Source organism: Papio anubis, chromosome 9 (assembly GCF_008728515.1).
Source record: "Papio anubis isolate 15944 chromosome 9, Panubis1.0, whole genome shotgun sequence".
NCBI lineage: Eukaryota > Metazoa > Chordata > Mammalia > Primates > Cercopithecidae > Papio > Papio anubis.
This window is the reverse complement of record NC_044984.1, coordinates 114,994,780-115,021,012: the sequence shown is the minus strand read 5'-3', so window position 1 is coordinate 115,021,012 and position 26,233 is coordinate 114,994,780. Positions and strand designations below refer to the sequence as shown.

The 26,233-nt window shown below is 51.8% G+C and overlaps 1 protein-coding gene across 3 annotated transcripts; it reads right to left on the bottom strand.

Annotated features, from left to right (window-relative positions):
• CABP1 (calcium binding protein 1) lies at positions 1-26,222 on the bottom strand. Of its 3 annotated transcripts, XM_009181846.4 has the most exons (7): positions 16,214-18,040; positions 10,678-10,857; positions 7,091-7,121; positions 6,677-6,820; positions 6,174-6,283; positions 5,796-5,943; positions 1-450 (listed from the first exon to the last, which is right to left on the bottom strand). In XM_009181846.4, exons 1-7 carry the CDS (start codon positions 16,256-16,258, stop codon positions 425-427), a joined length of 684 nt encoding a protein of 227 aa, XP_009180110.1. In that variant the 5' UTR covers positions 16,259-18,040; the 3' UTR covers positions 1-424. The 3 variants fall into 3 exon arrangements, with proteins under 3 accessions (XP_009180110.1, XP_003907313.1, XP_009180111.1); XM_003907264.4 differs by lacking the exons at positions 10,678-10,857; positions 16,214-18,040 and adding an exon at positions 25,438-26,222; XM_009181847.3 differs by lacking the exon at positions 10,678-10,857 and having other exon boundaries at positions 16,214-16,611.
• Between the last annotated feature and the right edge of the window lie 11 nt (positions 26,223-26,233).

Below are 26,233 nucleotides of genomic sequence, written 5' to 3'. Positions count from 1 at the left end.
TTGCTCTTGGAAATATTTTTATTGATTCTGAGATAACAGGGCTGAGGCGAGCTGGGAGGGGCGCAGAGCGAAGGTGGGAGGCTTTGCCCTGGGGCGGACATGCTGTGTGGGATCTGCTGGCGGGCTCCCTGGCCCACCCAGCCAGCAGCAGCTGGGCACATGGCCCTTGGCGCCTGGCATGACCTCTGCCGGCTTGGCACGGTGGCCTCCTCGTCGGCGGGCGCCCCCGCTTTCCAGTTGCAGGAGTGAGTCTTTCACAGTGCGGAGGGGTGGGGGTCCGGGGTGGGCGCCTCCCCGGGGTGCAGGCAGGCCCCATCCGCCAATACATCCTGGGCTCTCGGCGGCTACGACGGGTGAGGCAAGCTCTGGCTCCTCTTCGCCCCGCCATTGGGAGCTTGGCAGTCCTGGAGGGGCCCCCGCGGCCTCAGCGGGACATCATCCGGACAAACTCTGGAAGGGTAGACGAGCAGCTGGGGAGCAAGCGGCAGCCAAAGGCCTCCCCAGGGTGCTGCCTTCAGACCCCTCCCCATTGCCACTGCCCCAACTCTGTGCTGGTCCCCCATCCATTCCGCCCCCTCCAATCCATCCACACAGCAGCCAGCTAGAGGGTTCGAATCTGCGGATCTGACCCCTGCGTAAACGTCCCACGGCTCTCCACTGGAAAATCTCCAATCTCCTGACAGCCTCATGGCCCTCCCTGATCTGGCCCTAGCTGACATCTCCAGCCATATCTCTCAGGCTAACTCCCAACCTATGTGCTCCAACTACGCAGATCTTTTCGGCCCCTCAATGCAGCTGGCTCGCTCTCTCTCTCTCTCTCTCTCTCTCTCACCTCTCAGCATTTTTTTTTTTTTGAGATGGAGTCTCACTCTGTCACCCAGGCTGGAGTGCAGTGATGCAATCTCAGCTCACTGAAGCCTCCACCTCCTGGGTTCAAGCGATGCTCCTGCCTCAGCCTCCGGAGTAGCTGGGACTACAGCTGTGCACTACCACATTGGGCTAATTTTTGTACTTTTAGTAGAGACAGGGTTTCACCATGTTGGCCAGGCTGGTCTCCTCTCAGCTTTTCTGAAAGCCCAACTTGTACCCCCTCCCTTCTTCTTCTTCTTCTTTTTTTTTTTTTTTTAAATGTAGAGACAGAGTCTCGCCTGTCGCCCAGGCTGGAGCGCAGTGGCATGATTATAGCTCACTGTAACGTCAAACTCCAGGGCTCTAGAAATCCTCCTGCCTCAGCCTCCCAAAGTGCTGGGATGACAGGCGTGAGCCACCGCGCCTGCCTCTCTTTTTAAGGGCAATTTTAGGTTTACAGCCAAATGGAGTAGAAAGTATGGGGATTTTTGTCTGCAACCCCTGTCGCCACATATGCACAGCCTCCCACCCCGACCACATTCCACACAGAGGGTGCATTTGTTATAACTGAGCGACCTACGCCGACACATCGCTATCACCCGGAGACCACAGTTTACATCAGGGTTCACTGCTGGCGATGCACATTCTATGAGTTCGGACAAACGTATAATGACATGCATCCTCTGCTGTTGTATCTTACAGAATCGTTTCTTTTTCTTTTTATTTATTTTTGAGACAGGGTCTCACTTTGTCACCCAGGCTGGAGTACAGTGGCACAATCTCGGCTCACTATAGCCTCGACCTCCCAGGCTCAAGCAATCCTGCCGCCTCAACTCTCCAGGTAGCTGGGACTACAGGCATACGCCACCACACTTGGCTAATTTTGTTTTTGTGTATTTAGTAGAGACAGGGTTTTGCCATGTTGCCCAAGCTGGTCTCAAACTCCTGACCTCAAGTGATCCTCCTGCCTCGGCCTCCCAAAATGCTAGGATTACAGGCATGAGCCACTGTACCTGGCCTCATACAGAATAGTTTCACTGCCCTAAAAATCCTCTCTGCTCTGCCTATTCATCCCTCCCTCCCTCTAACCCCTTGCAACCACTGATCTTTTTACTGACTCCATAGTTTTGCCTTTTCCAGAACGTCATATAGACGAAATCATATAGTATGCAGTGTTTTCAGATTGGTTTTTCACTTAGTAATATGCATTTGTGTCCCCTCTTCACCACGTCTTTTCATGGCTAGATAGCTCATCTCTCTCTCTCTCTTTTTTTTTTTTTTTTTTTTGAGACAGAGCCTTGCTCTGTCGCCCAGGCTGGAGTGCAGTGGTGCCATCTCAGCTCACTATAACCTCTGCCTCCCAGGTTCAAGTGATTCTGTGTCTCAGCCTCCCAAGTAGCTGGGATTACAGGTGCGCGCCACCACACCCAGCTAATTTTTTTGTATTTTTAATAGAGACAGGGTTTCACCATGTTGGTCAGGCTGGTCTCAAACTCCTGGCATCAAGTGATCTGCCCGCCTCGGCCTCCCATAGTGCTGAGATTCCAGGCGTGAGCCACCGCACCCAGCCTAGCTCATCTCTTTTTAGCACTGAGCAATATCCCATTGTCTGGATGTACCACAGTTCATTTATCCGTCACTTACTGAAAGGACACCTTGGTTGTTTCCAAGTTTGGACAATTATGAATAAAGCTGCTATAAGCATCTACGTACAGACTTGTGTGGATATAGGTTTTCAACTCATTTGGGTAAATACCTGCCCTTCCCTCTCACCTGATGGCTCTTCTCATTTTGGGGGGCTCTGATTGTTTATAACCTCCTCCAGGAAGTCTTCCCTAATCCCTCTCTGCAGCCTGGCACAGGTTCCCCCTCTATCGCAGCCCCCTGTGTTTCCCCCAGCACACATGGATTATGCTATTGTTTTCTCTGGTTTTCTTGCTGGGCTTGGGTTCTTCGAGGCAGAGACCAGATCTTAGCACACAGCAGATTTACAATGCATCTTCGTAGGATGAATGGGGGATGCCAGGCTTTTAAGAGCAAGGCTATCATCTGTGGTGGGCACTACCTGGATACAGGGAGACCTGAGATTTTCAGATCTGGTGACAATAAGGCCTTCTATCCAACTATCCACGCTCCCCAGCCTTGAAGGCTGACTGCTCCTGAGAGAAAACCTCCCAACCTTTGTGTTCTGGACACTCACAATCTCTGGCACATGCTTCTCTTGTCTTTCTGCTCAGCATGCAAGTTCCTGGTGCGCAGAGTCAACATTTTACCCTTTCCCTGTATCCCCTAGTGCCTCGCATGGTGTCATGCACAAGACTGCATTCTGCTGTGATTTCAGGCCTGGGGCTGTGCCCCAGCTCTGCCTCTTAATAGGCGGGCAATCTTGAGCTAGTTCTATTACTTCTCTGAGCCTCAGTTTCCTCATCTGTAACACGAGGTTATAATAATGCAACCCATAGGGTCACTGTGATAATTAAATGTAATAGTATGTGTAAAGCTACTTAGTACAATGACTGCACATAAGTGTACAGTAAATGATAACTATTATGATTATTATTGATTCTTTAAAAAGAAAGCCTTTGAGGCTGGGTGCTGTGCCTCATGCCTATAATCCCAGCACTTTGGGAGGCCAAGGCGGGTGGATCACTTGAGGCCAGGAGTTCGAGACCAGCCTGGCCAACATGGTGAAACCCTGTCTCTACTAAAAATACAAAAAATTAGCCGAGCATGGTGGTGGGCACCTATAGTCCCAGCTACTCGGGAGGCTGAGGCACAAAATCACTTGAACCCGGGAGGCAGAGATTGCAGTGAGCCACGATTATGCCACTGCACTCCAGCCTGGGTGACAGAGCAAGACCTGTCTTAAAATAATAAATAAATAAATAAGCTTTTACTGAACACTAGCTGTGTTACGCAGGAAATGCAGATATTTAAAAAATAGGGTTCTTCTTTCAAAGTTCAGAGTCAATTGGGAAGACAACTCTAACCAGCAGTTAGGGGTCAGTGTGAAGAACAGGTGAGTCTGAAGTGCTGTGAAAACCCGGAAAAGAGGAAGTTCGGACCCAGGGAACCAGGGGAAGGTGCTAGAGGGAGTCCCACATGGGTGTGAGAATGTCCCTTGGGCTAACAGAACTTAGTGGGTAAGGCTGGGATAAAGCCCTCCTGGTGGCCAGGCACGGTGGTATACTTGCTGCTCAAATCCCAAGCACTTTGGGAGGCTGGCCAGGGTGGATACTTGAGGTCAGGAGTTCAAGACTAGCCTGGTCAACGGTGGCTTTTAGTCTCAGCTAAAATACAAAAATTAGCTGGGCATGGCGGTGGGAGCCTGTAATCCCAGTTACTTGGGAGGTTGAAGCAGGAGAATCACTTGAATCCGGGAGATGCAGTTTGCAGTGAGCCAACATCCTGCCACTGCATTGCAGCCTTGGGCAACAGAGTGAGACTCTGTCTAAAAAAAAAAAAAAAAAAAAAAAAAAAAAAGGCCCTCCTGGCAAAAAAATCAGAGTATTCAAGAGAGACCCTAGCAGGTTCACTGGTCACAGGTATTTTGGTGGAGCACGAATGAAGGACTGTGAGTTGCGGCTGGGGAGGTGAGCTGTGGTCAGATTTTAGGGAGCCTGAGTGTTAAGTTGAGGAACATAATGTTCAGAAAACACCTACTGTGGATGGATGCATGAGTGGGTAGACAGATAAATGGACAGAGAAGGATGGGTGCAGATGGACACAGGGATGGGTGAATGGATGAGTAGCTGGATATAGATGGGGAAATGACAGAACAGATAGATGCGTAGATCAATGCAAGTATGGGTAGAAGTATATGCACGTGAATGTGTGAATGGAAGCATGGAAGTACTAATGCATAGAGAGATCGATATGAGTAGATGAATATGTGGATAGATTCATGGATGAATGTAGAGACGAATTAATAGATGCATGAATGGACAGATAAATGCATGGATAAATGGCTACAGGAATGATTGTTTAGAGATGGAGGAATGGATAAATAGGCATCTGGACAGATAAGAAGATAAACGGATGAAAAGACGGAGAGATAGGGCTGGGCACGGTGGCTTATGCCTATAATCCTAGCACTTTGGGAGGCTGAGGCGGGTGAATTGCTTGAGCTCAGGAGTTCGAGACCAGCCTGGGCAACATGGTGAAACCCTGCCTCTACTAAAATACAAAAAAATTAAAAACAAAAATTAGCCGGGCATGGCGGCGTGCACCTGTAGTCCCAGCTACTTGGGATGCTGAGGCAGGAGAATTGCTTGAACCCAGGAGGCAGAGGTTGCAGTGAGCCAAGATGGTGCCACTGCACTCCAACCTGGTGACAGAGCAAGACTCTGTCTCAAAAAAAAAAAAAAAAAAAAAGAAAAGATGGAGAGACAGAGAGACAGATATGGAAAGATGGACAGATAGATGAATAGGTAGATGAATGGATGGACAGATGGATGGATGGATGGATGGATGGATGGATGGATGGACAGATGGACGGATATATGGATGGATGGATGGATGGATGGATGGATGGATGGATGGATGGACAGATGGATAGATACGTAGACGAATGGATGGATGGATGGATAGATGGATGGATGGATGGAAGGAGGGAAGGATGGATGGATGGATAGATGGGTAGATAAATGGATGGATGGATGATGGACAGATGGATAGATAGGTAGATGAATGGATGGATAAATGGACAGATGAATGGAAAGGTAGAGGATGGATAGAGGATGGATGGATAGATGCATGAAGAGATGCATGGGGAAGGAATGGGAAGTGGATTAGAGGGGGGCGTGGGTGGAGGGATAGGAGGATGAAAGGGCTGGGGGTTGGAAAGTTAGAGTGGATTGATAGGTTACATGATGGATACACAATCGGAGGGCTCCACGGATGGCCACTGCTGGCTTGCTTCTCTCCCACTTTCAAGCCCCACCTACCTTCAAAGTCCACTCGTCCATCCCCATTGAGGTCCACATCTCGGATAATTTCCTCTATGTCTCGGTGTCCCACCTGATGGCCCAGGAGCTTCCTCATAGCCTCTCGCAACTCACTGGTGCTTATTTCCCCATCACCATTGGTGTCAAACTAGAGAAGGCAGGAAGGAAGGAGAGGTCACCCCAACATGGTGATTGGCGGCATCAGGTCCCAAAGTTGAGCTCCTTCTCCAGTGTCATTTCCCCCTTTACCAGAGACCTTTCTCTGCCCAAGCTCCCTCCCCTGATCTGGGACTTGGGGCTCAGGCTTCCTTTGAAGTATTTATCCTGCAGATAGGATTCCAATAGCTGCCCCCATGCCTGCCTGCCTCTGCCCGTTACCTCTCGGAAAGCATCTCGCAGTTCCTTTACACCAATCATATCTGCTGTCTCTGCCAGGAGTTTAGGCCCCATTAGCTCCACGAAGTCATCAAAATCTACGTGGCCACCCACTGGAAAAAGAGGAAAGGGCTAGGTCATCCCCGATAATACCCATTCCCTGTCTCCAAGTAGACAACTGACAGAATGGGCAACCCCTCCTTGAACTGCTCATCAGACAGAGAAAAACTTAATAATAACAGGAGCCCTCTGTTCAGTTCTTCCTGTGAGCCAGTTATTGGGCTGTTTTACAGATATTCCCTAATCTACTTTCTGGGCTCCACTCCTCCAATTCGGCCCTCATTTTACAGGTGAGGAAACTGAGGCTCAGAGAGGGTAAGTCGTTGGCCCCAGATCACAGAGCTGGAAAGAGGTGGATGCAGAATTTGAAGCCAGTCCTGTCTGACTGCAGAGGACAGCAAGGGTGAGGACCGGAAGGGACACAGGTGCCTGGTAGAGGGACTCACGGTTCATGTTGATCTGCTGGGACAGTTCGATGAGCTCCATCTCAGTGGGCATGTAGCCCATGGTGCGCATGCAGTTGCCCAGGTCCCGGCAGTTGATGTAGCCATCCTTGTCCTTGTCGAATTCTCTGAAGGCCTCTCGGAGCTCTGGAGAAGTGAGCAAAGGTGGATGTCGTTGGGGGTAGGACCTGCAGATCCTCTGTGGGCAAAGGCAGCCCAAAGGCCCACCAGCGTGGAAAGAGGGGCCCAGGAGCTTCCCAGGATGCTGGGGTATTTCTCTTGCCTTCTGTGCACACCTTCAGCAGCTGGTTTCACAGAAGATAGCCCGTTCCCAGGGGCCTCTCTTCCCATCAACCTCCCTTCCCACACCTTCATGGAGGGTTAGGCAGTCCTTTCCCCCAAGGGGCCAAGTTTTACCTTCGATTTCCTCTGGTCGCAGTGATCTATCCTGAAACAAAAGAACATGTCCTATTAGCCGCGACAAGGGACCTGGAAGTCACAAAATATCTAACCTGGGGGCCATCCAACTGGCAGCAGGCACTGGGTAGGAGGTGACGAGGATGCAGCAGAAGTGTGCCTGGATCGGATCCTTGAAGGGAAAAGAAAGCTCCACATCTCGCTTAGACATGGAAGCTCCTGGACCGCTAACAAGAGATTCCCAAGGAGCCACCAGCCCCACCAGTCTGGGCACAGAACCTCTGCGCCTCCAGCCCCTTGTTCCAGATACAAGAATGGATGAGCAGGAGTTTGAGGCTGTAGTGAGCTGTGATGGTACCATGGCACTCTGTCACCCTGGGCAACAGAGTGAGACCCTGTCTCAAAAAAAAAAAAAAAGAATGAGTCAGGGAACAGAGTTGGTCTGGTGGCAAAAACCTGCAAATAAAACAGGGTCCAGGGAGGCCACAACAGGGAGAAGAGAACACCACCCAATGAAACAGGAAGAGCAGGGCGACAGAGGCTGCAAGACAACAGATGAGGCGCTGGAGGGGAGAGAAGGCAGGGCCATCCTGAAGTGGGGGTAGGAGGACAGGGAGGAATCAGGAGGAGACGTGGCAGCAGAATGGGGCTGTGCCTGCTTCCCAGGCACTGCCCCACCTTCTCCAATTTGAGCCCCATCCTTATATGTTGCCCTGTCACAGGACACCATATAGGACCCCAGGGGCCACCAGTGCTTCTGGCTGCAGCCAGGGTCCAAAAAGCACATGTCTCCAACCTCAAGTAGTGCCCAGGTCTCCTGCGCAATCAAGGCAACCCCGAATCCAGGCGTCATAACAGATGGCAGAGACATCTCCGAGGAGCAGGCCTGGAGGAAGCTCAGGTTGGTGAGGTGCCAGTTGTCCCAGGCCTGCCCAGGAGGGAGACAGACGGGCATGAAATGGGTACAGGTGCCCAGCTGGACCTGGTTAGTACACTCTAAAAGTGGCCTTCAGCGTCCAGCCTCCCCCGTGTTGCAGCTCTCTGCCTTTGGGCAGGGAGAACACCAGGCAGGTGTGCCCATCCTGAAGAGGCTCGCACAGCTGTGGGCATACCTCTCGTGAACACAGACATGCGGGCATGCCATAGTGAGCGTGTGGCACCTCCACTGTGCATGCAGGCCGTTCCAGCCAACGGGGCCAGGGTGGGTGGAGACAGTCACTCCAAACTGGCCCCAGGACAAAAGACAACACCAGAAAATCTGCAGATCATCTAGAAAGGGAAGGGCTGCTGAGTCACATCTCATGGGACAACCAGGTGCATAGGACCAAGAGCTCAGAGGTGGCTCTGTGTGGCAGGACAGCGTTGAGAGTGTGTGTGACCTTGGAGGGAGCAGACTGCAAGCTCCCAGCTGCGCCAGGCCGGGGGTAGGAGTCACCCAAAGGGAGGCGTGTCTCTGAGATGACTGCATGGACGTTCGCCTATAAAGTTCGCCATGGGCCAGGCACGGTGGCCCACGCCTGTAATCCTAGCACTTTGGGAGGCCAAGGCAAGAGGATCACTTGAAACCAGGAGTTCAAGACCAGCCTGGGCGATATAGTGAGACCTCATCTCTACAAAAAAAAAAAAACACCTGTTTTAGTTAGCCAAGCATGGTGGTGCATGCCTGTTGTCCCAGCTACTCGGAAGGCTGAGGCAGGAGAATCACTTGAGCCTGGGAGGCGGAGATTGCAGTGAGCCAAGATTGTACCACTGAACTTCAGCCTGGGCAAGAGAGTCAGACTCTGTCTCAAAAACAAACAAACAAACAAAAAAGCTGGTCATGGTGCCTGGCTCAAGGGTAGGTCGCAGTCATTCCAACACAAACCCATATGTGTTGGAAAAACCATCCAAAAAGGATGTTTTGTGCAATGGGTCATCCCAGCAGTCAGTGAAAGCGAGCGAGTAAGCACGTGTGTACACATCCGTGCAGAGCACACCCCCGAGGACCCCACGCATCAGGCTTTAAGCAGCCTCCCACTTCTCCAGGGCCCAGTTCTGCAGGACTCAGGAGGAACAGGCATTGCTGACTCCATCGCAGCCCCTTCCGTTCCTCCTGTACACCCAGAGCCCAGGGGGCAGCAAAGCCGGGTGCCCCTTCACGGCCTGTGCCCGCCACCAGAGCTGGTCTGCTGAGCACTGATGGCTGGTCCTCGGATCACACTCCCCGGGCACAGCAGTAGCAATGTGTGTTCTCTGCCCTGGAGTAGAGCCAGGGATGCCCACTAATGTGCCAGGAAGATCACATGCAGCAACTCAGGGTCAGGTGGGAATGCGGTGCAGGAACATGCCTTTCTCCCCAATTCATGTGGTTGGGGAGACACACTTGGGCCCTAGAGGCAGACAGACCTGAGTATGAAGCTCAGATCTGCTTCCTCAGGCAGGTCACTCTGTTGTTTGAGCCACAGTCTCCTCATCTGTAAAATGGGTTAATACCATTTCCCACCTCACAGGGCCTTAGTGTGCATTCAGTGAGACAAGCTATTAAAATGTTTAGCATGTGGCATTCAATAAATGCAACCTACAAATATTTACGTCTATAACATCCTCATTAGTCCTCTCCTCTCTTTGAACTATTTAGCTACTTGTAGAAAGCTGGCCAATTCAGTAGCCGCTAGCCACATGTGGCTATGTAAATTTCAGTAAGAATAACATAAAATCCATAATTCAGTTCCTTAGTTGCACTAGCCACATTTCAAGTGGTCAATAGCCACATGTGGCTAGTGGCTACTGTATCAGACAGCACGGAATTTAGAATATTTCCATCATTGTAGAAAGTTCTACCGGATAGTGCCACGTATACAGAGTTGTCGTTAGGAGCACAAGAGGTTCTTGAGTCAGACTATCCAAGTGTGAACTCTACCTCTACCACCACCAAGCTGTTACCTTGAGGATGTGACCTCTGCAAGTCGGTTTTCTTTCTCTTTCTTTCTTTTGTTTTTTGATGAAGTCTCACTGTGCTGCCCAGGCTGGAGTGCAGTGGCGCGATCTTGGCTCACTGCAACCTCTGCCTCCTGGGTTCAAGCGATTCTCCTGCCTCAGCCTCCCGAGTAGTTGGGATTACAGGCATGAACCACCACGCCCAGCTAATTTTTGTATTTTAGTAGAGATGGGCTTTCACCATGTTGGCCAGGCTGGTCTCAAACTCCTGACCTCAAGTGATCCACCCACCTAGGCCTCCCAAAGTGCTGGGATTACAGGTGTGAGCCACTGTGCCCAGCCCAAGTCAGTTTTCTCATCTGTAAAATGGGGACGATAAAAGCACCTACCCCTTAGAGTTGCTCTGAGGCTTAAATGAGGCAGTCCGCCAACACACTAGGCACAGGGCTCACCTAGTAAGTGCTCATAACAATGTATCTGATATTATTTTTATTATTATTATTCTGCTGGTGGATATGGACTCACCAGCACTTTGTAGCCATGAGTGGAAAACTTTGGGGATCAGATTCACAAGTTGGGGGTGTGAGCTCTGTATAGACTCCTTCTTCCCAGCACCTCCTCACGCCCTGTGAAGCCGAGTTCAGCGGGCTCCACTGGGCCAACTTACGTACAGGCTGCCTGTTCTCAGCGAAGCCCTTGCGCAGGAAAATGCAGGCAGGGCCCAGCAGGTTGTGCATGACTGCGCAGTTCTGGGCCAGCATCAGGAGCGGTCCTGGGAGCTCGGTGTCGGCCGCCAGCCCCTCCTCGCTTGTCTGAACCACCATGTAGCTGGTCTGTTCCTCCTGGCACATCTTCAGCCAACACCAAGCAAATGCAAAAGAGAGGCAGGTTGTCACCTCCCTGCCCAGCCTGGCTCCTGGTCCCGGGAGGGGCTTTCCGCAAGAGGGGACCCTGAGAGTCAAGGAGTGGGGTTCAGAGAGCCCTGAGCGTGCACAGGCATCAAATCGGTCCAACAGACGGAGTCTCCAATCCTTGACGGAAATGGTGGTTCCAGCGACAGCTGAATGTGATGCCCTCTGTGTGGCACATGCGCACGTGCACAAACACACACACACATAGGCACACACATATGCACAGACTCACACACCCATGTGCATGAAGAGACAGGAGCAGTGGGGGGCTTCTGTTCTCATCAATGGCAAGTGTTCACTCAGAGCCTAGTGAAACAACATCCTTTTCCAAAATGCTCCCAACATCCCAGTTCAATCAATCTCCAGGGCTAAGTCATTCCTCCCAGCTCCCAAACGGACTTGCCCTACCCCAGCCAGATCCCCGCTGGAAGGCTGTGAGGGCAATCGGAGCTGGCAGCATGGAGACCAGGCTTGGCTGGTCTGCCAGACCGGAGATTGCACACGCAGGTGCCATTGCTGACATAAATGAAGCAGGCAGGGTGTGAGGGGGGGGACTGGGGCAAAGTGGAGACGGTGCCCCCTCCTTTTTTTTTTTTTTTGGTGGCTAGTGCACTCTGTCACCCAGGCTGGAGTGCAGTGGTGTGATCTCGGCTCACTGCAACCTCTGACTCCCAGATTCAAGTGATTCTCCTGCCTCAGCCTCCCGAGTAGCTAGGTTTACAGGCACCCGCCACCATATGGCTATTTTTTTTTTTTTTTGTATTTTCAGTAGAGATGGGGTTTCACCATGTTGGCCAGGCTGGTCTCAAACTCCTGACCTCAGGTGATCCTCCTGCTTCAGCCTCCCAAAGTGCTGGGATTACAGGCATCAGCCACTGCACCTAGCCTGAGATGGTGCCCCCTCTGAAGAGGTAGCACTACTTAACTCCAGCCCAGTGTAACCAGATCTGATTTAAAGCACCGGGTGGGCCACACAAGGCACAGCTGTAGGTAGGATTCCACCCAGTTTGTGATTTCAAGACTAGATATTCTCTGCCATCCACCAGTTCTTTTCCTCCCTCCCGCCTTCCCTGGCTCCCTGCCTGGCCCAGAGTGCCGGACCTCTAGAGGCTAAGGCAGGGGCCTTCTCTGCTTACCTAATATAGCTGTGCTCCCAGGCCCTGACCAGCCAGTCCTCCGCCCTGAAGGTTCCCATGCAGCTATAAAAAGTCAGCACTGCCCACAGACCTTCCCCTTAGGACAACAGCAGCATCCAGACACAACATTCAGTTCGCCCCGACCTCCCAGGATGCCCAGTGCCCCTCCAGAATCCAGCTCCTGCACTCTGCCTTCAGCCTGGAGTCGGCATACCTTCCTTCAATGTGGGGGGATTTGGCTAGAGTAGGACCTTCCCAAGGAGCGACAGGAGCTGAAACCCTGAGGGCTGTCTTTGTCTGAGAACTGCAGGTCTGCGCGCCCTATCCTTCCATCCTACTGCATTCTACTTGCAGCCAGATTCCTCCAAGGCAAAGAAGGCCCTGCCTAGGAGAACATCCCAAAACCTAGGGGCAGCCTGTCCTTCCAGGCTGAGACGCAGAACAAGCCCCTGCCCACCATGTCCTCTCCTGCTTCCTCTCCCCAAAGCCCTATGGGGCTACAGACCGAGACTCCCTTCCATCTTCCTAAGCCCCTTCCAGGCCTAGAGAGGGTGGTGCAGTATTCTGGTTCCTCAAAGGGGAAGCAGCTTCTCAGGCTGGAGGTGAAGAAACTCAGTTCCAGGGCCAAGTTCGATGAGTGCCATAAATGCCCATTTTAGGTGATCCCAGAACTTAAGGGATGTCAGACAGGCCGAGGGCCCCCCCCCCCGGTTTGATATCCCAAACAGTTGTGATTCAGAGCCTCGGCTTCACTCACTCAGACTTCTGGGACCTAGACTAGAGCGAGACAAGACTAGAGCGAGGCAGAACAAGAGACCTTCCCGTCTGGGATAGTGGATCAAAGCATGCCTGAGATGACAGTGACTGGCCGAACCCAGGAACCAGTCTCAGGAGGTGTCTGCAGAGAGTCAGCGTTTTTGTTTCTGGCTGAATCTTCTGCACTTGGCTCAGAGATGGCATAACCCAGGAAGCTGGGGAGGCAGCAGGTGGCACAGAACTCCGAGAGGCAGGCCGGGCGCAGCGGCTCACGCCTGTCATCCCAGCACTTTGGGAGGCCGAGGCGGGTGGATCACCTGAGGTTAGGAGTTCAAGACCAGCCTGCCAACATGGTGAAACCCCATCTCTACTAAAAATACAGAAATTAGCTGGGTGTGGTGGTGGCTACCTGTAATCCCAGCTACTTGGGAGGCTGAGGCAGGAGAATCACTGAGCCCAGGAGGCGGAGGTTTCAGTGAACCGAGATGCACCACTGCACTCCAGCTTGGGTGACCGAGCGAGACTCCATCTCAAAACAAACAAAACAAAACAAAACAAACTTTAAAAGGCAGTTTAGTCTGCTGGCTTTGGGCTCAAACAGTCTTAGGGACAAATTCTGGCTCTGCCACTTGCTTGCTGTGTGACCTTGGGCAGGTAATTTCACCTCTCTGTGCTCCAGTTTCCTTCTCCATACCGTGGGAGATGATCATGACTAGTCACAGGATTCCTGCGACAAGTAAATGAGTTATACACATCAAGTGCTCCACATGGTGGCTAGGGCATGGCAAGAGGAGGTGAATAAATAGAGTTACCATAGTGATGGCAATGATGGCGATGATGATGGTGGTGGTAGTGATGTAATTTAAGAGATATTGGGAGCCAGAAGGCATTTACTTCTGGCTGCAAAGGAAGTGGGGGAGCATCTGCCAATCAGGAAGAAATGAGAAGGATGGAGAGGAATTTGCTCCCATGAAGAATGGAGCAGTGGTGGCTGGGGATTTTCCACTGCATCTCTTGATCATAATACTGCCTGGCACCAAGTTGCCCCAGAGGCTGCAATTCATCTCTGGCCAATGATGGCACCTGACAGCCTGGTCCTGCCCAGCTCTGAGCCTGGTGCAGGCTGCCTCTCACCATTTCCAGTTCCCCAAATACGGCTCAGGAAGCCAAGTGGGCAGCGGCCCATGGACAGATAATTTCTCCTGGCACCAAGGTGACGTCTCCTAAGTGTGGCATAGCAACAGGAGGGGCAAGCATGCCTCATGACCTGACAGCTTTCTAATAACACAAGCTGGCCAAGAGTATGCACGTCAAAGCTCCCTCTCGCTGAATGAAGGTCTTCAAGGAGAAGCTGAATGAGAGAGAGCCTGGTGAGCGGGGAGGGGACTGATGCACTGAGCGGGAATTTGGACTAGATGACTTCTAAGGTCAGATCCTGAAATCTATGAATAACATTTCTGACAGCAGGGGAAAGAGAGAGGCAGCCTCTCGTAGAGGAAAACATAAAAATAAAATGCCAGCTCTGATTTTATACAGACTAGGGTTTAAATCCCAGCTCTGCTTCCTATCGACTGTGTAACCTTAGGAAGGCTCTATCTCTGAGTCCAGCTTCTTTCTCTATAAAATAGCCAAAATGACTATGTAGTGGAAAAGAGAAAATGAGACAACAGGCATTAGGTATGTTGTAGATATTTAGGAAAAAAAAAAGCAATTATTAAGAATATGATAGAAACATGAAATTGAATGCAGTAAGTTTTTTTTCTCTTTTACTCTATGGACTGAAAAATCTCTCCTATTTCCTGTTTCTCCTCCATCCTTCTTCTCTAAAACCCAGAGTGGAACAATTATGATTATGATGACAAGAATACTAACATTTATTGACTATTATAGGCCAGCCACTGTGCACAGAACTTTATTTCATTTTCAGAATCACCTTAAGAGGTGGATATTAGTATGCCCAACTGATGGATGGACAAGGGAATCGAGGAACAGAGAGGTTAAGTAATTTGTCTAAGGTCACATGGCCAGAAAGAGGAGGCCTGTGTAGTCTGACTCTTAAGCACATTGTTGTGTAAGGGAGGATGGGGGGGGGGGGACAGAAGGATGATTCTTGTTCTTAAGTTCACTTCCTCAGGCTCTGGATGGAACCTATTACAAGGGCTAATTCGGATCACTTTCTGCTTCTCTGAAACAGCGCGGAGGCCACTTCCGATGCAGAAGGCTCCCCTAAGAAGACACCAGATTATGGGGGAGGTGTGCACGGAAGAAACAACAAGCCCTTGGAAGGATCCAAGGAGCAGCAAAGATTAGAAGGAATTTGATGTGAGCAGCTTAGCCAAATGAGGAAGACGACAAGCAGAAAAGCCCAAAATGTCCTAAATTGAGAGGCTGTTAAACTGACCGAGATAGGATGGGGTTGGGGATAGAGACGCCAATAGCTCACCCGAGGCCACAGGTAAGTCACTTAACCCCCTCCCTCTGAATGTCAATGAAGTTCCTTTTCTGGAAAATGGAAGAATTGGAAGAAAACCACCCCATCATTCCCTCTTCCTTTAAATAATATCTGAGTCTCTTCTATGGCCTGGCTACAGAGGGCTAGCAAAATAGGCAGAGCCCACCTAACCCAAAACCCTATAGGTGCAAACCCAGCCTTGCATGAAAGATGCTTTAGAGATGATCATTTTCTTTCTAAAAGGAATTTTTGCAAAAAAAAAAAAAAAATTCCAAGTGTATGAGCGATAAAGCCACTACAGAAAGTGACTTATATACAACCCCTGCTCAACACATCGCCCAGGCAGCCTCCTTCTTAATGGAAAAACTCCTGGGCCCTAAAACCACTCGGGTCCTGTTTGAGATGCTCTGACTTAACTCAAGAATCACTGGGGCAGAAGGGGATATACTCTGTTTGGTTCCTTTCAGTAGCAATGAGATCTACTTCAAAATCCACAATTCTGAAGGCTTAGAGGTCATCAGAGAGGCTCACAGACCCTCAAAGGATATGAATGAGTCCCTGGCCTTGCTGCTGGGAAGGGTCTTCAGATTTCGCCAGTTTTAAGGAACTTGGCCAGTCCCTTGAATGACTAAGGTGCCAGTCAAGTTCACTGACATCTTAAGGTTCCACCCTTTTCATTTTACACCCTAGAAACCCCAAAGTTACACAGTTTCTTTCCCAAGCCTTGTATAAATTCCCAAACACAGTTTCACCCTCACCCCCATGCCCAAAGCCTGGACACAGAAAACGGCAGCAGGAGGGTGTCCGGGGTAGGAGCAGGGAGGCAGCCCTGGACAGAACCCCTGGGAAGGGTAGCAAGCTCCAGCCACCCTTTCTGTCCCCAACCTCTGGGACAGATGGTAAGACACCCCCAATCCCCAGCCCCAGATCTTGGAAACTCCAGAAACATTACCTTCCTTGAGAGATTTCTCAGTGGAGACTTGACACAGTTGCCCATCCTAAGTTGAGGCAGCCCCTCTTGGGATTCCCGGGTCCATGAAGGAGGCTCCTGAGGGACTTCTGTCCCAGTCTCTGCCAACCCCAGCCTCCCTCCGTCTGTGCCGTTCTTCCTCCAGGACGGATGTGAGCCCTCTCTTGCGCGCGTGCTCTCTTACTCGTCTGCCTGCTCCTGCTCTCTGATTTTTTTTTTTTTTTTGGGTGGATTGTGTGTGTTTGTGTGTGGGTTTAACTCTCTGGGCACTTTCTTAAGGAGATGAAAGCAGAAGGGGAGAGTGCAGGGCACAGGGAAAATCACCTGGAGAGCTGATGGCAGAGGGCAGCCAAGCTGGAGAAGGCTGCCGGATCATCTACATCAGATTAGCACTCAGTCCTCTCTCTGGTTCTCTCCCCTTCTCTCGGCCCCTCCTTTCCCCGCTGCCAAATCTGCAGGGAGATGGCCTCAGGGAGGGGGGCCCAGAATGGCAGCTGCGGCTGGGAATTAGGCCAGCAGGCCCAGAAAGGGAAGCTGGCTAGTTTGGGTCCCCGAAGCCAGGGTGCCTGCCACACAGCTCCCAGCCTTGTATGCGCGCACACACACACGTGCATGCACACACACACATGCGCGCACAAACACACACACACATGCATGCACACACAAGCACTCAGGGAGATGTATGCCCCTTCCAAAGAGCAGTAAGCTGGACAAGCACTCACTGCCCCTGGCAATTCCAGCTGCATTGAGAGCTGCGGCTCCAGTCCGGAGCCTGGGAGGTCTGGTGACGTCTCCACCATGCTCCATTTTTCACACTTGCCTTGTCACTGAAATGGGACGAGGCTCCGGGGCCGGCAGTGCAGATGAGCCAACAGTCAGATCAGATCCTTCTGCTCTGTGTGCAATATCTCCGACCCAAAGGAAACCAGGAGATGGCCCTGAGGGGAGCACGACGGAGGCAGCGCAGGCAGAGAGGGCATGAACAAAAGGTCTCTGAACCTCCTCCTTCTCGCCCCCTGCCTCATCCGGAGCAAAGACCTCTCCCCAGCTTCCTTGGGGTGCCGAGCAGAGAAGAAGCCCTTTACGAAGCGCTCTTCGAGTTCACACAGCTGGAGCTTTTTAGGTGACTGGCTCTTCCTCGTCCCTCCAGGGTCGGTTTTGATATGAATTCATCTCACTCCTCAGATGTCCTGTTTGAGACCTACAGCCCCAGCCAGATTCCCCGAGTGCAAGTATCCCTGTTTCCTGCACCCAGCTTTCTCCAGCAGGGGGCACCAGAGATAGACTGGAAGCCGAACTCCTCCCAGGCCCCCGATGCAGCCGATTCTTGCACGCTAGTTCAGTTTTCAGCCCGGAGAATCTCCTTTCCCAGGAACTTTTGTCCCGTGTGGGGTGGCTGCTCAGAACTCCTGTTAGGAAGATGGGTGGGGGCGCTGCCCAGAGGGTGCTCACTCCTAGGGAGCTGGGAAGGAGGCCCCTGGATGACTCCTTGACCTCCCCAGTGCGGCTGCTGAGAGCCACGCAATGGTTTAATCAGGGGAGTTACTCAGCAGCCTTGTTTGGGCCAAACCTCTGAAGGGGGAGATGGAGGAGGAGGAGACTAGGGGGCGGGTATGGATGACTAAAGAACAGAAAAGAGGGTGATGATGCGTGTCTCCTGGAAACAGCATGAAGGAAGCAGACTCAAGCAGGGGTCGGCAGACTCCGATGAATGGGAAGGACAGGGAGGCCTAGGATTGAGTCTGGCTCTGCCAGCTTATCTTTTTTTCTTTTTTTAATGACAGTGTCTTGCTCTGTTGCCCAGGCTGGAGTGCAGTGCCGCAATCTCGGTTCACTGCAACCTCTGCCTCCTGGGTTCAAGCGATTCTTCTGGCTCAGCCTCCTGAGTAGCTGGGATTACAGGCACACACCATCATGCCTGGCTAATTTTTGTATTTATAGTAGAGACGGGGTTTTGCCACGTTGGACAGTCTGCTCTTGAACTCCTGACCTCAGGTGATCCACCTGCCTTGGCCTCCCAAAGTGCTGGGATTCCAGGCGGGAGCCCCGGCGCCCAGCACTGACAGCTTCTGACTGGGTGGTGGCTGCCTCCCATTCCTGAACTTCAGTTTCCTCCACTGGAAAATGGGGCCTTCCCTAGCTTGCTTATATAGCATACATGGGAAAGTGTGAGACACCAAATAGCTACTGGATCAGTAATTATTTACATGGAAGAAAGAAGTATCACTTGTCCAATGGAGAAATGTCAGGTGCCGTGCTTGGCTCTGGGAACGTTGTGGGGGGATAAGAGAAACACAGTTCCTGATTTCAGGACGCTTACGTTCTAGCAAGTGGGCAGGAGATATTAGAGCTGGGACACAGTTATCTGATTACATTTCAGATAAATACTATGAAGGGAAAACACCAAAACTCTGAGAATGTGAATGAGGGGAATCTGTCTGAGTCTAGGGGATCAGGAAAGACTTGCAGGCAAAATCTAGAGAATAGACCATACGTAGGCTCCTTTGAAACAATAGTACTCACTAGGGACCTCAGAGGGATGCTCAGGTTAAGGTCCAGGTGTGAATGGGTGGATATATAAAAAGGCCAAAACAGCACAGTGTAAAGCAGAGATTCTCAATGCTGGCTGTAGACTGGCATGACTGGGGAGCTTCCCCAGAAATTCTGACTTAATTCTGTCTTTGATGGGCACTGGTGTTGCTTAGTACTCCCAGGTAATTCTAACCTGCAGCCGGTGTTGGGAAGCACTGATGTAGAGGCTAAGAGCTTGGGGCGGGGCGTGGTGGCTCACGCCTGTAATCCCAGAACTTTGGGAGGCATAGGCAGGTGGATCACCTGAAGTCAGGAGTTCGAGGCCAGCCTGCCCAACATGGTGAAACCTCGTCTCTACTAAAAAAAAAAGAAAAAAGTTAGCTGGGCGTGGTGGCAGGTGCCTGCAGTCCCCGTTACTCGGGAGGCTGAGGCAGGAGAATCCCTTGAACCCGGGAGGCGGAGACTGCAGTGAGCCAAGATCATGTCATTGCACTCCAGCCAGGCATGGTGGCTCACATCTGTAATCCTTGGAGGCCAAGGCGGGAAGATCATTAAGCCCAGGAGTTCGAGACCAGCCTGGACAACATAGTGAGACCTCGTCTCTATTTAAAAAAAAAAAAAAAAAATCTTGTGTGCTGCTTAGTAACCGTGTGGCCTAGAGGACATGTTGATCTTTCTCGGCTTCAGTTTCTTCATTTATAAAATAGGGATTCTAATAGCACCTCCCACAGGGCTCTTGTGAGGAGCTAATGAGATAATACATGCAAAGGGCTTGGCACCGTGCCAAGCATCTAGAAAGCACCCTCTTCCCCTGCCCAGCATTGGTCTTAAAGGACCAAGTGTGGCATCCATTTGTTCAGCAGGGCATCAACTCAGGCAAATCTGGTGGTTACTGCCCCCTGCAGGCCAGTTCGGGCATAGCACCCACTTGTCGACCTGGGGATTTGCCTCTGTCCTTGCAAACAGGAGACAGGAGCTGGCAAAACCACGCCCCTGTGAAAAAATCACACACTTTGAAGAAATCCCATCCTGCTTTGGAGGCAGGTGCAGGAGCTGATACTAGTTTGAGGTTTGAGGATAGCAAGGAATCCAGGGATTTCGATGTGCTTTAAAGCTTACTTAAGCTAACTTGAGCTGGGCAGGTAGACAGGAGGGACAGATGGCTCAGCCTTCAGTAGGAAATTTTAAAAGGGCTGAACAGCTGGGTATGGCAGCTTATGCCTGTAATCCCAGCACTTCGAGAGGCTGAGGTGGGAGGATCATTTGAGGCCAGGAGTTCAAGACCAGCCTGGGCAACATAGCAAGACCCCATCTCTATTAAAAAATTTAAAATTAGCCAGGCATGGCGGCTGTGCCCCTAGTCATAGATACTCAGGAAGCTGGGGCAGGAGGATCACTTGAGCCCAGGAGTTTGAGGCTGCAGTGAGCTATGATTGTACCCTGCACTCCAGCCTGGGTGACAGAGCAAGACCTTGTCTCTTAAAAACAAAACAAAACAAAAAACACAAAAGGCTGAACGGTGGGGGCTCCCTATAAGGAGTGAAGCATGTTGTATGCCCCCACCTCCCATCTCTATCCACTGTGGCAGCAGCCCTTGGGCCTCCAGAAGCCCTACTTTGAGTGCTAGAATGGAATAATAGGATCAGAGGGATGAGAAGGATAAACTCATTGCTGATTATTCCTGATTAGAAGGGAGGCTGGCCTTTGGCCCTGGTCAGTTCTATCACCAGCATTTGAACTTGGATGACAGCCCGGTACCAAGACACTCAGGGAAAGCTGGACTGTAACATGAGAGGTGCTTTGCAGATGCTTCTGAGGAACAGGGAACACACTTATATGACTTCCCACCAAAGCAGCATGGCACATACAGAACAGGCAGGTATTTTTGGAGACAAGCAGACCACAGTTCTCAGCACAGTCCTGCCACCTACTTATTGACTTATTTTAAGAGACAGGGTCTCGCTCTGTCACTGTGGCTGGAGTACAGTGGTGCAATCGTAGTTCACTGCAGCCTCAAGCTCTTGGGCTCAAGCGATCCTCCTGACTTGGCCTCCCAAAGTGCTACAATTACAGATGTGAGCCACTACACCTGGCCCTGCCATGTACTTACTATATGGCCTTTGGACAAGTCACTTCCTCTCTCTTCAGCCTTCCTCATTTCTTTTTTTTTTTTTTTCCAGACAGTCTTCCTCTGTCACCCAGGCTGGAGTGCACAATCTCAGCTCACTGCAAACTCCACCTCCTGGGTTCAAGCAATTCTCATGCCTCAGCCTCCCGAGTAGCTGGGGTTACAGGCGCCCGCCACCACACCCAGCTAATTTTTGTATTTTTAGTAGAGACGGGTCTCACTGTGTTGGCCAGGCTAGTCTCAAACTCCTGACCTCAAGTGATCCACCCGCCTCGGCCTCCCAAAGTGCTGGGATTACAGGTGTGAGCCACCGTGCCTGGCCAACCCTTCCTCATTTCTAAAATTGTGGTGGTGGGGGCGGGGTGGGGGTTGATGATGCTAACCTTCACAGGTAGCTGTGAAGATAAGAAGGTACTTTGTCCACTGTTCAGTGGGCTCTAGACTGAGGCCTCAAGTGCGATTGTTGCCTCTCAAAAACAGCTGGAGGCAAAGGTCCACCTCCTGGAGGACTCTCACTGAACTGACTCCAAGCCACTCCTATCACCTATGACTGATGCTAACCACAAGCTGACCTTCACTTTGCCTCTCCCCAGGACCCGGAGAAAGGCTATAGGGGCTCCAAGCGGTCTCAGAGAGAAGGAGGGAGACACGTGACTGGAGCAGGCGTGAGGAATAGACACAGCCCTATCTTAGGAACATAGGCTTAGTGCAATTAAACCCATGAACAAAACCACCATGGCCTCTCTCCCCATCTAAACCACGGGAACTGACCAGGCACGGTAGCTCACGCCTCTAATCCCAGCACTTTGGGAGGTTGAGGCGGGTGGATCATTTGAGGTCAGGAGTTCAAGACCAGCCTGGCCAACATGGTGAAACCCCATCTCTATTAAAAATACAAAAATTAGCCAGGTGTGGTAGCAGGCACCTGTAATTCCAGCTATTCAAGAAGTTGAAGCACGTGAATGACTTTAATCTTGGAAATGGAGGTTGCAGTGAGCCAAGATCACACCACTGCACTGCAGCCTGGAGTGACAGAGTGAGACTATGTCTCAAAATAAACAAACAAACCAACCACAGGAACTAAGGAAGCCTCTGAAGTCCAGAGGCTGGTGATACCATTCATTCTCTCATTCATTCATTCATTAAATACTGTGATCCTGCTATGTGCAAAGCAGTATGGGAACAAGGATAGCTTATCTGTATTAGGAGACGTGTTTCTACAGCTGGAAAAATGGAAAAGATGGGACAAAGCTGTGGGTTTTATCCACATTTGCCTCCTCCACAAGGCATGTTTCTTCTCAAGCTCAGGGTAAGGAGCAGAAAGCCTGTTTCTTAAAATACTCTTTCAAGACCCAAAGCCCCATGTCATCATGCCTCTGCCGAGCTAATTTCTGACATCACATCTTCTCTAGGCAGCTGGGTGGCATGTCCTTAGCCGGCCACAAAGCGGGAGTAGGGAAGATCCTTTGACATTCAGCTCCTTCCCTTAATAGCTGTCCTCACCTGGCTCAGAATCAGCTTTCAAAGTACCTTACACAGGCCCTCATTCAATTACCCTATTAATAACAGCAATAACATTAATGGAAGCTGCCCTTTATCCAGCACCCACTATGAGTCAGGCATTTGATATCCTTAATCTTGTGTAAGCCTCCTAATAACTGCAAAGCAGTTTTTGTCAATCTCATTCCTGGATGAAGAAACCAAGACCACAGAGAGAAAATAACATGCCCAAGGTCACAGAGATTGAAAGTGACAGAGCCAGGATTAGAACTTGCATCTCTGCTATCTCCCAAGCCACCATTCCATGCCTTAGCCTCAAAACCATGCTGTCGCCATGCATATGCAATAAGGATGCTCTATGAGATCACTGGGAGAATTTTCATCCCTGTTTCCTTTAAGGTAGGAATTCATCTTGATGCCTTCAGTGTCATTCTGAACCCTGGCTCTCTGAGGTTATTACAAATGAAAAGGAAGAAGGCCTTGGTAGTTAATCAACAATAACAACAACAAGAATAATAACTAACACTGATAGAGTTAGCAAGGGCTCCGTGCCAGGCCTGAGCCAAGCTCTCTCTATCTCTCCATGTCTCATTTAATCTCCTAGGCACCCTGATGATCCCTACGTTGCAGGTAAAAAAATAGACTTGGCCAGACATGGTGGCTCATGCCTGTCATCCCAGCACTTTGGGAGGCTGAGACAGGTGGATCACCTGAGCCCAAGACTTCCAGACTGCCCGGGCAAAACAGTGTGACCCTGTCTCTATTATAAAAAATATTTTTTAAAAAAGAAATAGACTTAATGAGGTCAGGCAATTCAGTTAAGTTAAAAACAAATGAAACTTGGGGAGACATGAAAATTATACTTCCCCAGGGCTGTATTTTGTCCTAAGCAGATCTTAACTAAAAGTTTCTGTATTCAGAACCCCATCTGCCTTCTCTTGGTTCTGACCCTACCTCTAAGGACCGAAATCTCAATTCAGAGAAAAGGGAAGAAAAGATTAATTCCTCTCTGTCACAGGAGACTGGAGGCTCTGACATAAAAGTCCCAGCCTGGGTTTGTTGTTGTGGCTCACGTAGGTGACTTGGAGGTGTCAAATGGAAGCCCAAACTGAATGTGCTGGGCTTTAAAGTAAAAGCCCGCAGCTCTGAGACGCAAGAGCTTCCAGAGGGAGGTAGTAAATATTTGATGGGAACTTCCAGCTCCTCCTGACTCAGGTGACCCTGGTGACATTTCAGAACATTGGGCTGGATAATTCATTTAATGACTGAGAAATTAGAAGGAAAAACAAAAGTACGTCACTACAATGCTCGGAGCTCAGAAAGGGCTCATGCAGGCAAATTCTGCAAGACAGGAAAGAAAGGACTCTTTTTTTTTTTTTTTTTTTTTTTTCAGGAGCTGAGTCAGATCAGCAGCAAACTGAGTAACCAGAAAGTGTATGATTCTAGCCAATGACCTGCCGTTCCACACTGCTAGGTTCAGCCAGGGCCCTGGCTACCTGGTTCACCGTTGTCCTCCTGGTGTCTAGCAAATGTCTGAACAAACAAACCACAGGAACTAAGGAAACCCCTGAAGGTTTCCTTAATAAATGCTCAAGAAGATTGATAAATGAATGAATCGGTATCACCCATTCAACAAACCAGCATTCCTGCTGCAACCCAGCCCCAATCCAAAGACCACTAGTGCCCTGACAGCCTACACCTCCTCATTAACACAAACCACTGCAGTGAACTCCCCTAACACATCGCCTCACTAACTCTCACGGCTCTGCATCCAAACCTCTACTCCAGAGAACTGTTTCCAGCTAACTCGGCTAACGAGGGCTCCCTGCAGGAACAAAGCCACACACCGCTGCCCTATGGCCCCACCACAGCAGCCCCACGCAACCCAAATCCATGTGCAGCTGCCTTCATGTCAGACCTCCACCAGCATCAGCCACTGCAGAGTAGTATTTTGAAAAGAAATGTGCAGATCTGAAGCAAAACACACAGGGCCTCCTTGGAATTCTGATCCGGCATGGCAAGCCACGAGCTTGAAACAGCTTTTTTATTTTAGATCTTAGCACAGAAAGGCGCAGGCCCCCCTGTTTCCCTACAAACCATGCAAACGCTCTAATCAGACCTCTGCATGACACCTCTCAGAGGCTGCCACAGAACTGTCTCAAAGCTGTGCCAATGAGTTTGACTTGATTACAGACTCCGAACTAGGGGAAACCCTGGCTTTTTTGCTCGGGAGTTCAGAGGTTTCCTTCTACTGAGCTGTCTCCCCAGCAGCACAGCCCCCAACTGTAGACCTGGATTGTGACTACGGAGCAGTTTTTAAAGAGCAGGTGCCCAGGTGCCTGGGACTCTTGAGGAAAAGGTTGCGGGAACCACTGATGACCTCTTCGTGGCCTTTCTGACCCTTACAATGGCATCCCTGAAGTGACAGTCTCCTTAAACCACTCCAAAGTTCCAGTTTGAGCCACAGCTCTGCATGTCCCTCCATGCCTACCCAGATATCTCTTCTCTTTCCTCATATTTTTGAATCTCCTAACTTTTCCCAGGCCTCCAGGGACATGATAGGCAGTGGCTAATGTCCCTCGCCCTCAAGTAATTCTGTGTTCTCTGAGGTCTCCTCTCTTGACCCCCAGACTCCAAACCGCTTGCTCTCCTGAGTCGCTCCCCGGCGGTACTGGCCAGAGGCCAGAGGAGTGGGTTTGGCGCCACCTGCTCGGAGCGCCCCTCCTCGACCCCCGCAAATCTCCAGGAGGGTCATAGAGGTCGCTCTCTTCCAGGACTGGCGGGTTCCGGCAGGTATGAGGGAGGTTATGGGGGAGGGCCTTGCCCCGAAGAGGCCCGGAGCGTGGACAGCGCACGGGGTGCTGAACCAGGCACGGGGAGGAGGAGTGCCGGCAAGGGCGCCGGCCCGGGGAGGACGAGGTGAGCCGAGGCGTGACCCGGGGGAGGGGGGCCACGGGCCGCAGGAGGAGGCTGTGGACGCGCAGCCGCGGCCAGCAGGGTCCCGAGCGCCTTTCCCGGGAGCGCTGACGGGAGGCGCGGCCCTTACCTGGCCGAAGGCGGAGCTGAGCATGGGGCGCAGCCTGTGGAGGAACGGGTCCGCCTCGGACGCGGCGGCTGGAACGGAGTCCCCGCGGCCCGGGGCTCGCAGAGAGCCCCGGAAGCCAAGCGCCGGGGACAGTCCCCGTTCCTCCCCATCCCGCCCGCGGGCCGGCGGCAGCGGCGACGACGGCGAAGGTCGGGACGCCGCGGCCGGCAGCGCCTCCCGGGGCCTGCAGTGCGCCTGGGGGAGCCCACGCTGGCTCCCCCGCGCGCCCTCCTCTCGCGGCGCCGGCCGGCACAGGGGCCTCCGCGAACTGGGGTCCCCGGACGACTGCGGCGTCCCCGGGCAGGAGCCAGTTAGCCGGCGGCTGGGCAGCCCCGGGTCCCGGGCAGGGCCGTGGCGGGGAGCCCGGCTGCCCCCGCTCGCCGCCGCCGCCGCCGCCTTCAGCAGCGACGTCTTGGACTCGCTTTTGGCGATGTGCGAGCTCATCGCGGCGGGGCCCGCGCTCGCATGGCCCGGCGGGGGCGGCGCGGTGCGGCGTGGCGCGGGGCCCCCGGCGGGCAGAGAACCGGGCGCCCGGCGGGAGCCAAGCCCGAGGACGCGCTGGAGGCGGGCGCCGTCCCCCGGCCGCTTAAATGCGGCCCCGTCGCCGCCGCCCATGTGACAGCGCAGCCTCTATGCCCGGAGCCCGGAGCTCCCGGCGGCTGGCGGTGCAGATCTGGGGGCGCTGCCGGCTGTCCCCGGAGAGCCCACCCCCGGCTCCCTGGCGGCCCAGGTACCGCCGCGCCCCGCCCCTTGCCCC

What these genes read in the sequence shown, in the direction of transcription:
- CABP1 (XM_003907264.4), bottom strand. Translation starts at nt 26,091, where the DNA reads ATGGGCGGCGGCGACGGGGCCGCATTTAAGCGGCCGGGGGACGGCGCC. An exon ending in GCGACCAGAGGAAATCGAAG is followed by an intron (nt 6,821 to 7,090) that starts GTAAAACTTGGC and finishes TCACTTCTCCAG; the next exon opens with AGCTCCGAGAGGCCTTCAGA. An exon ending in TGCGAGATGCTTTCCGAGAG is followed by an intron (nt 5,944 to 6,173) that starts GTAACGGGCAGA and finishes TGCCTTCTCTAG; the next exon opens with TTTGACACCAATGGTGATGG.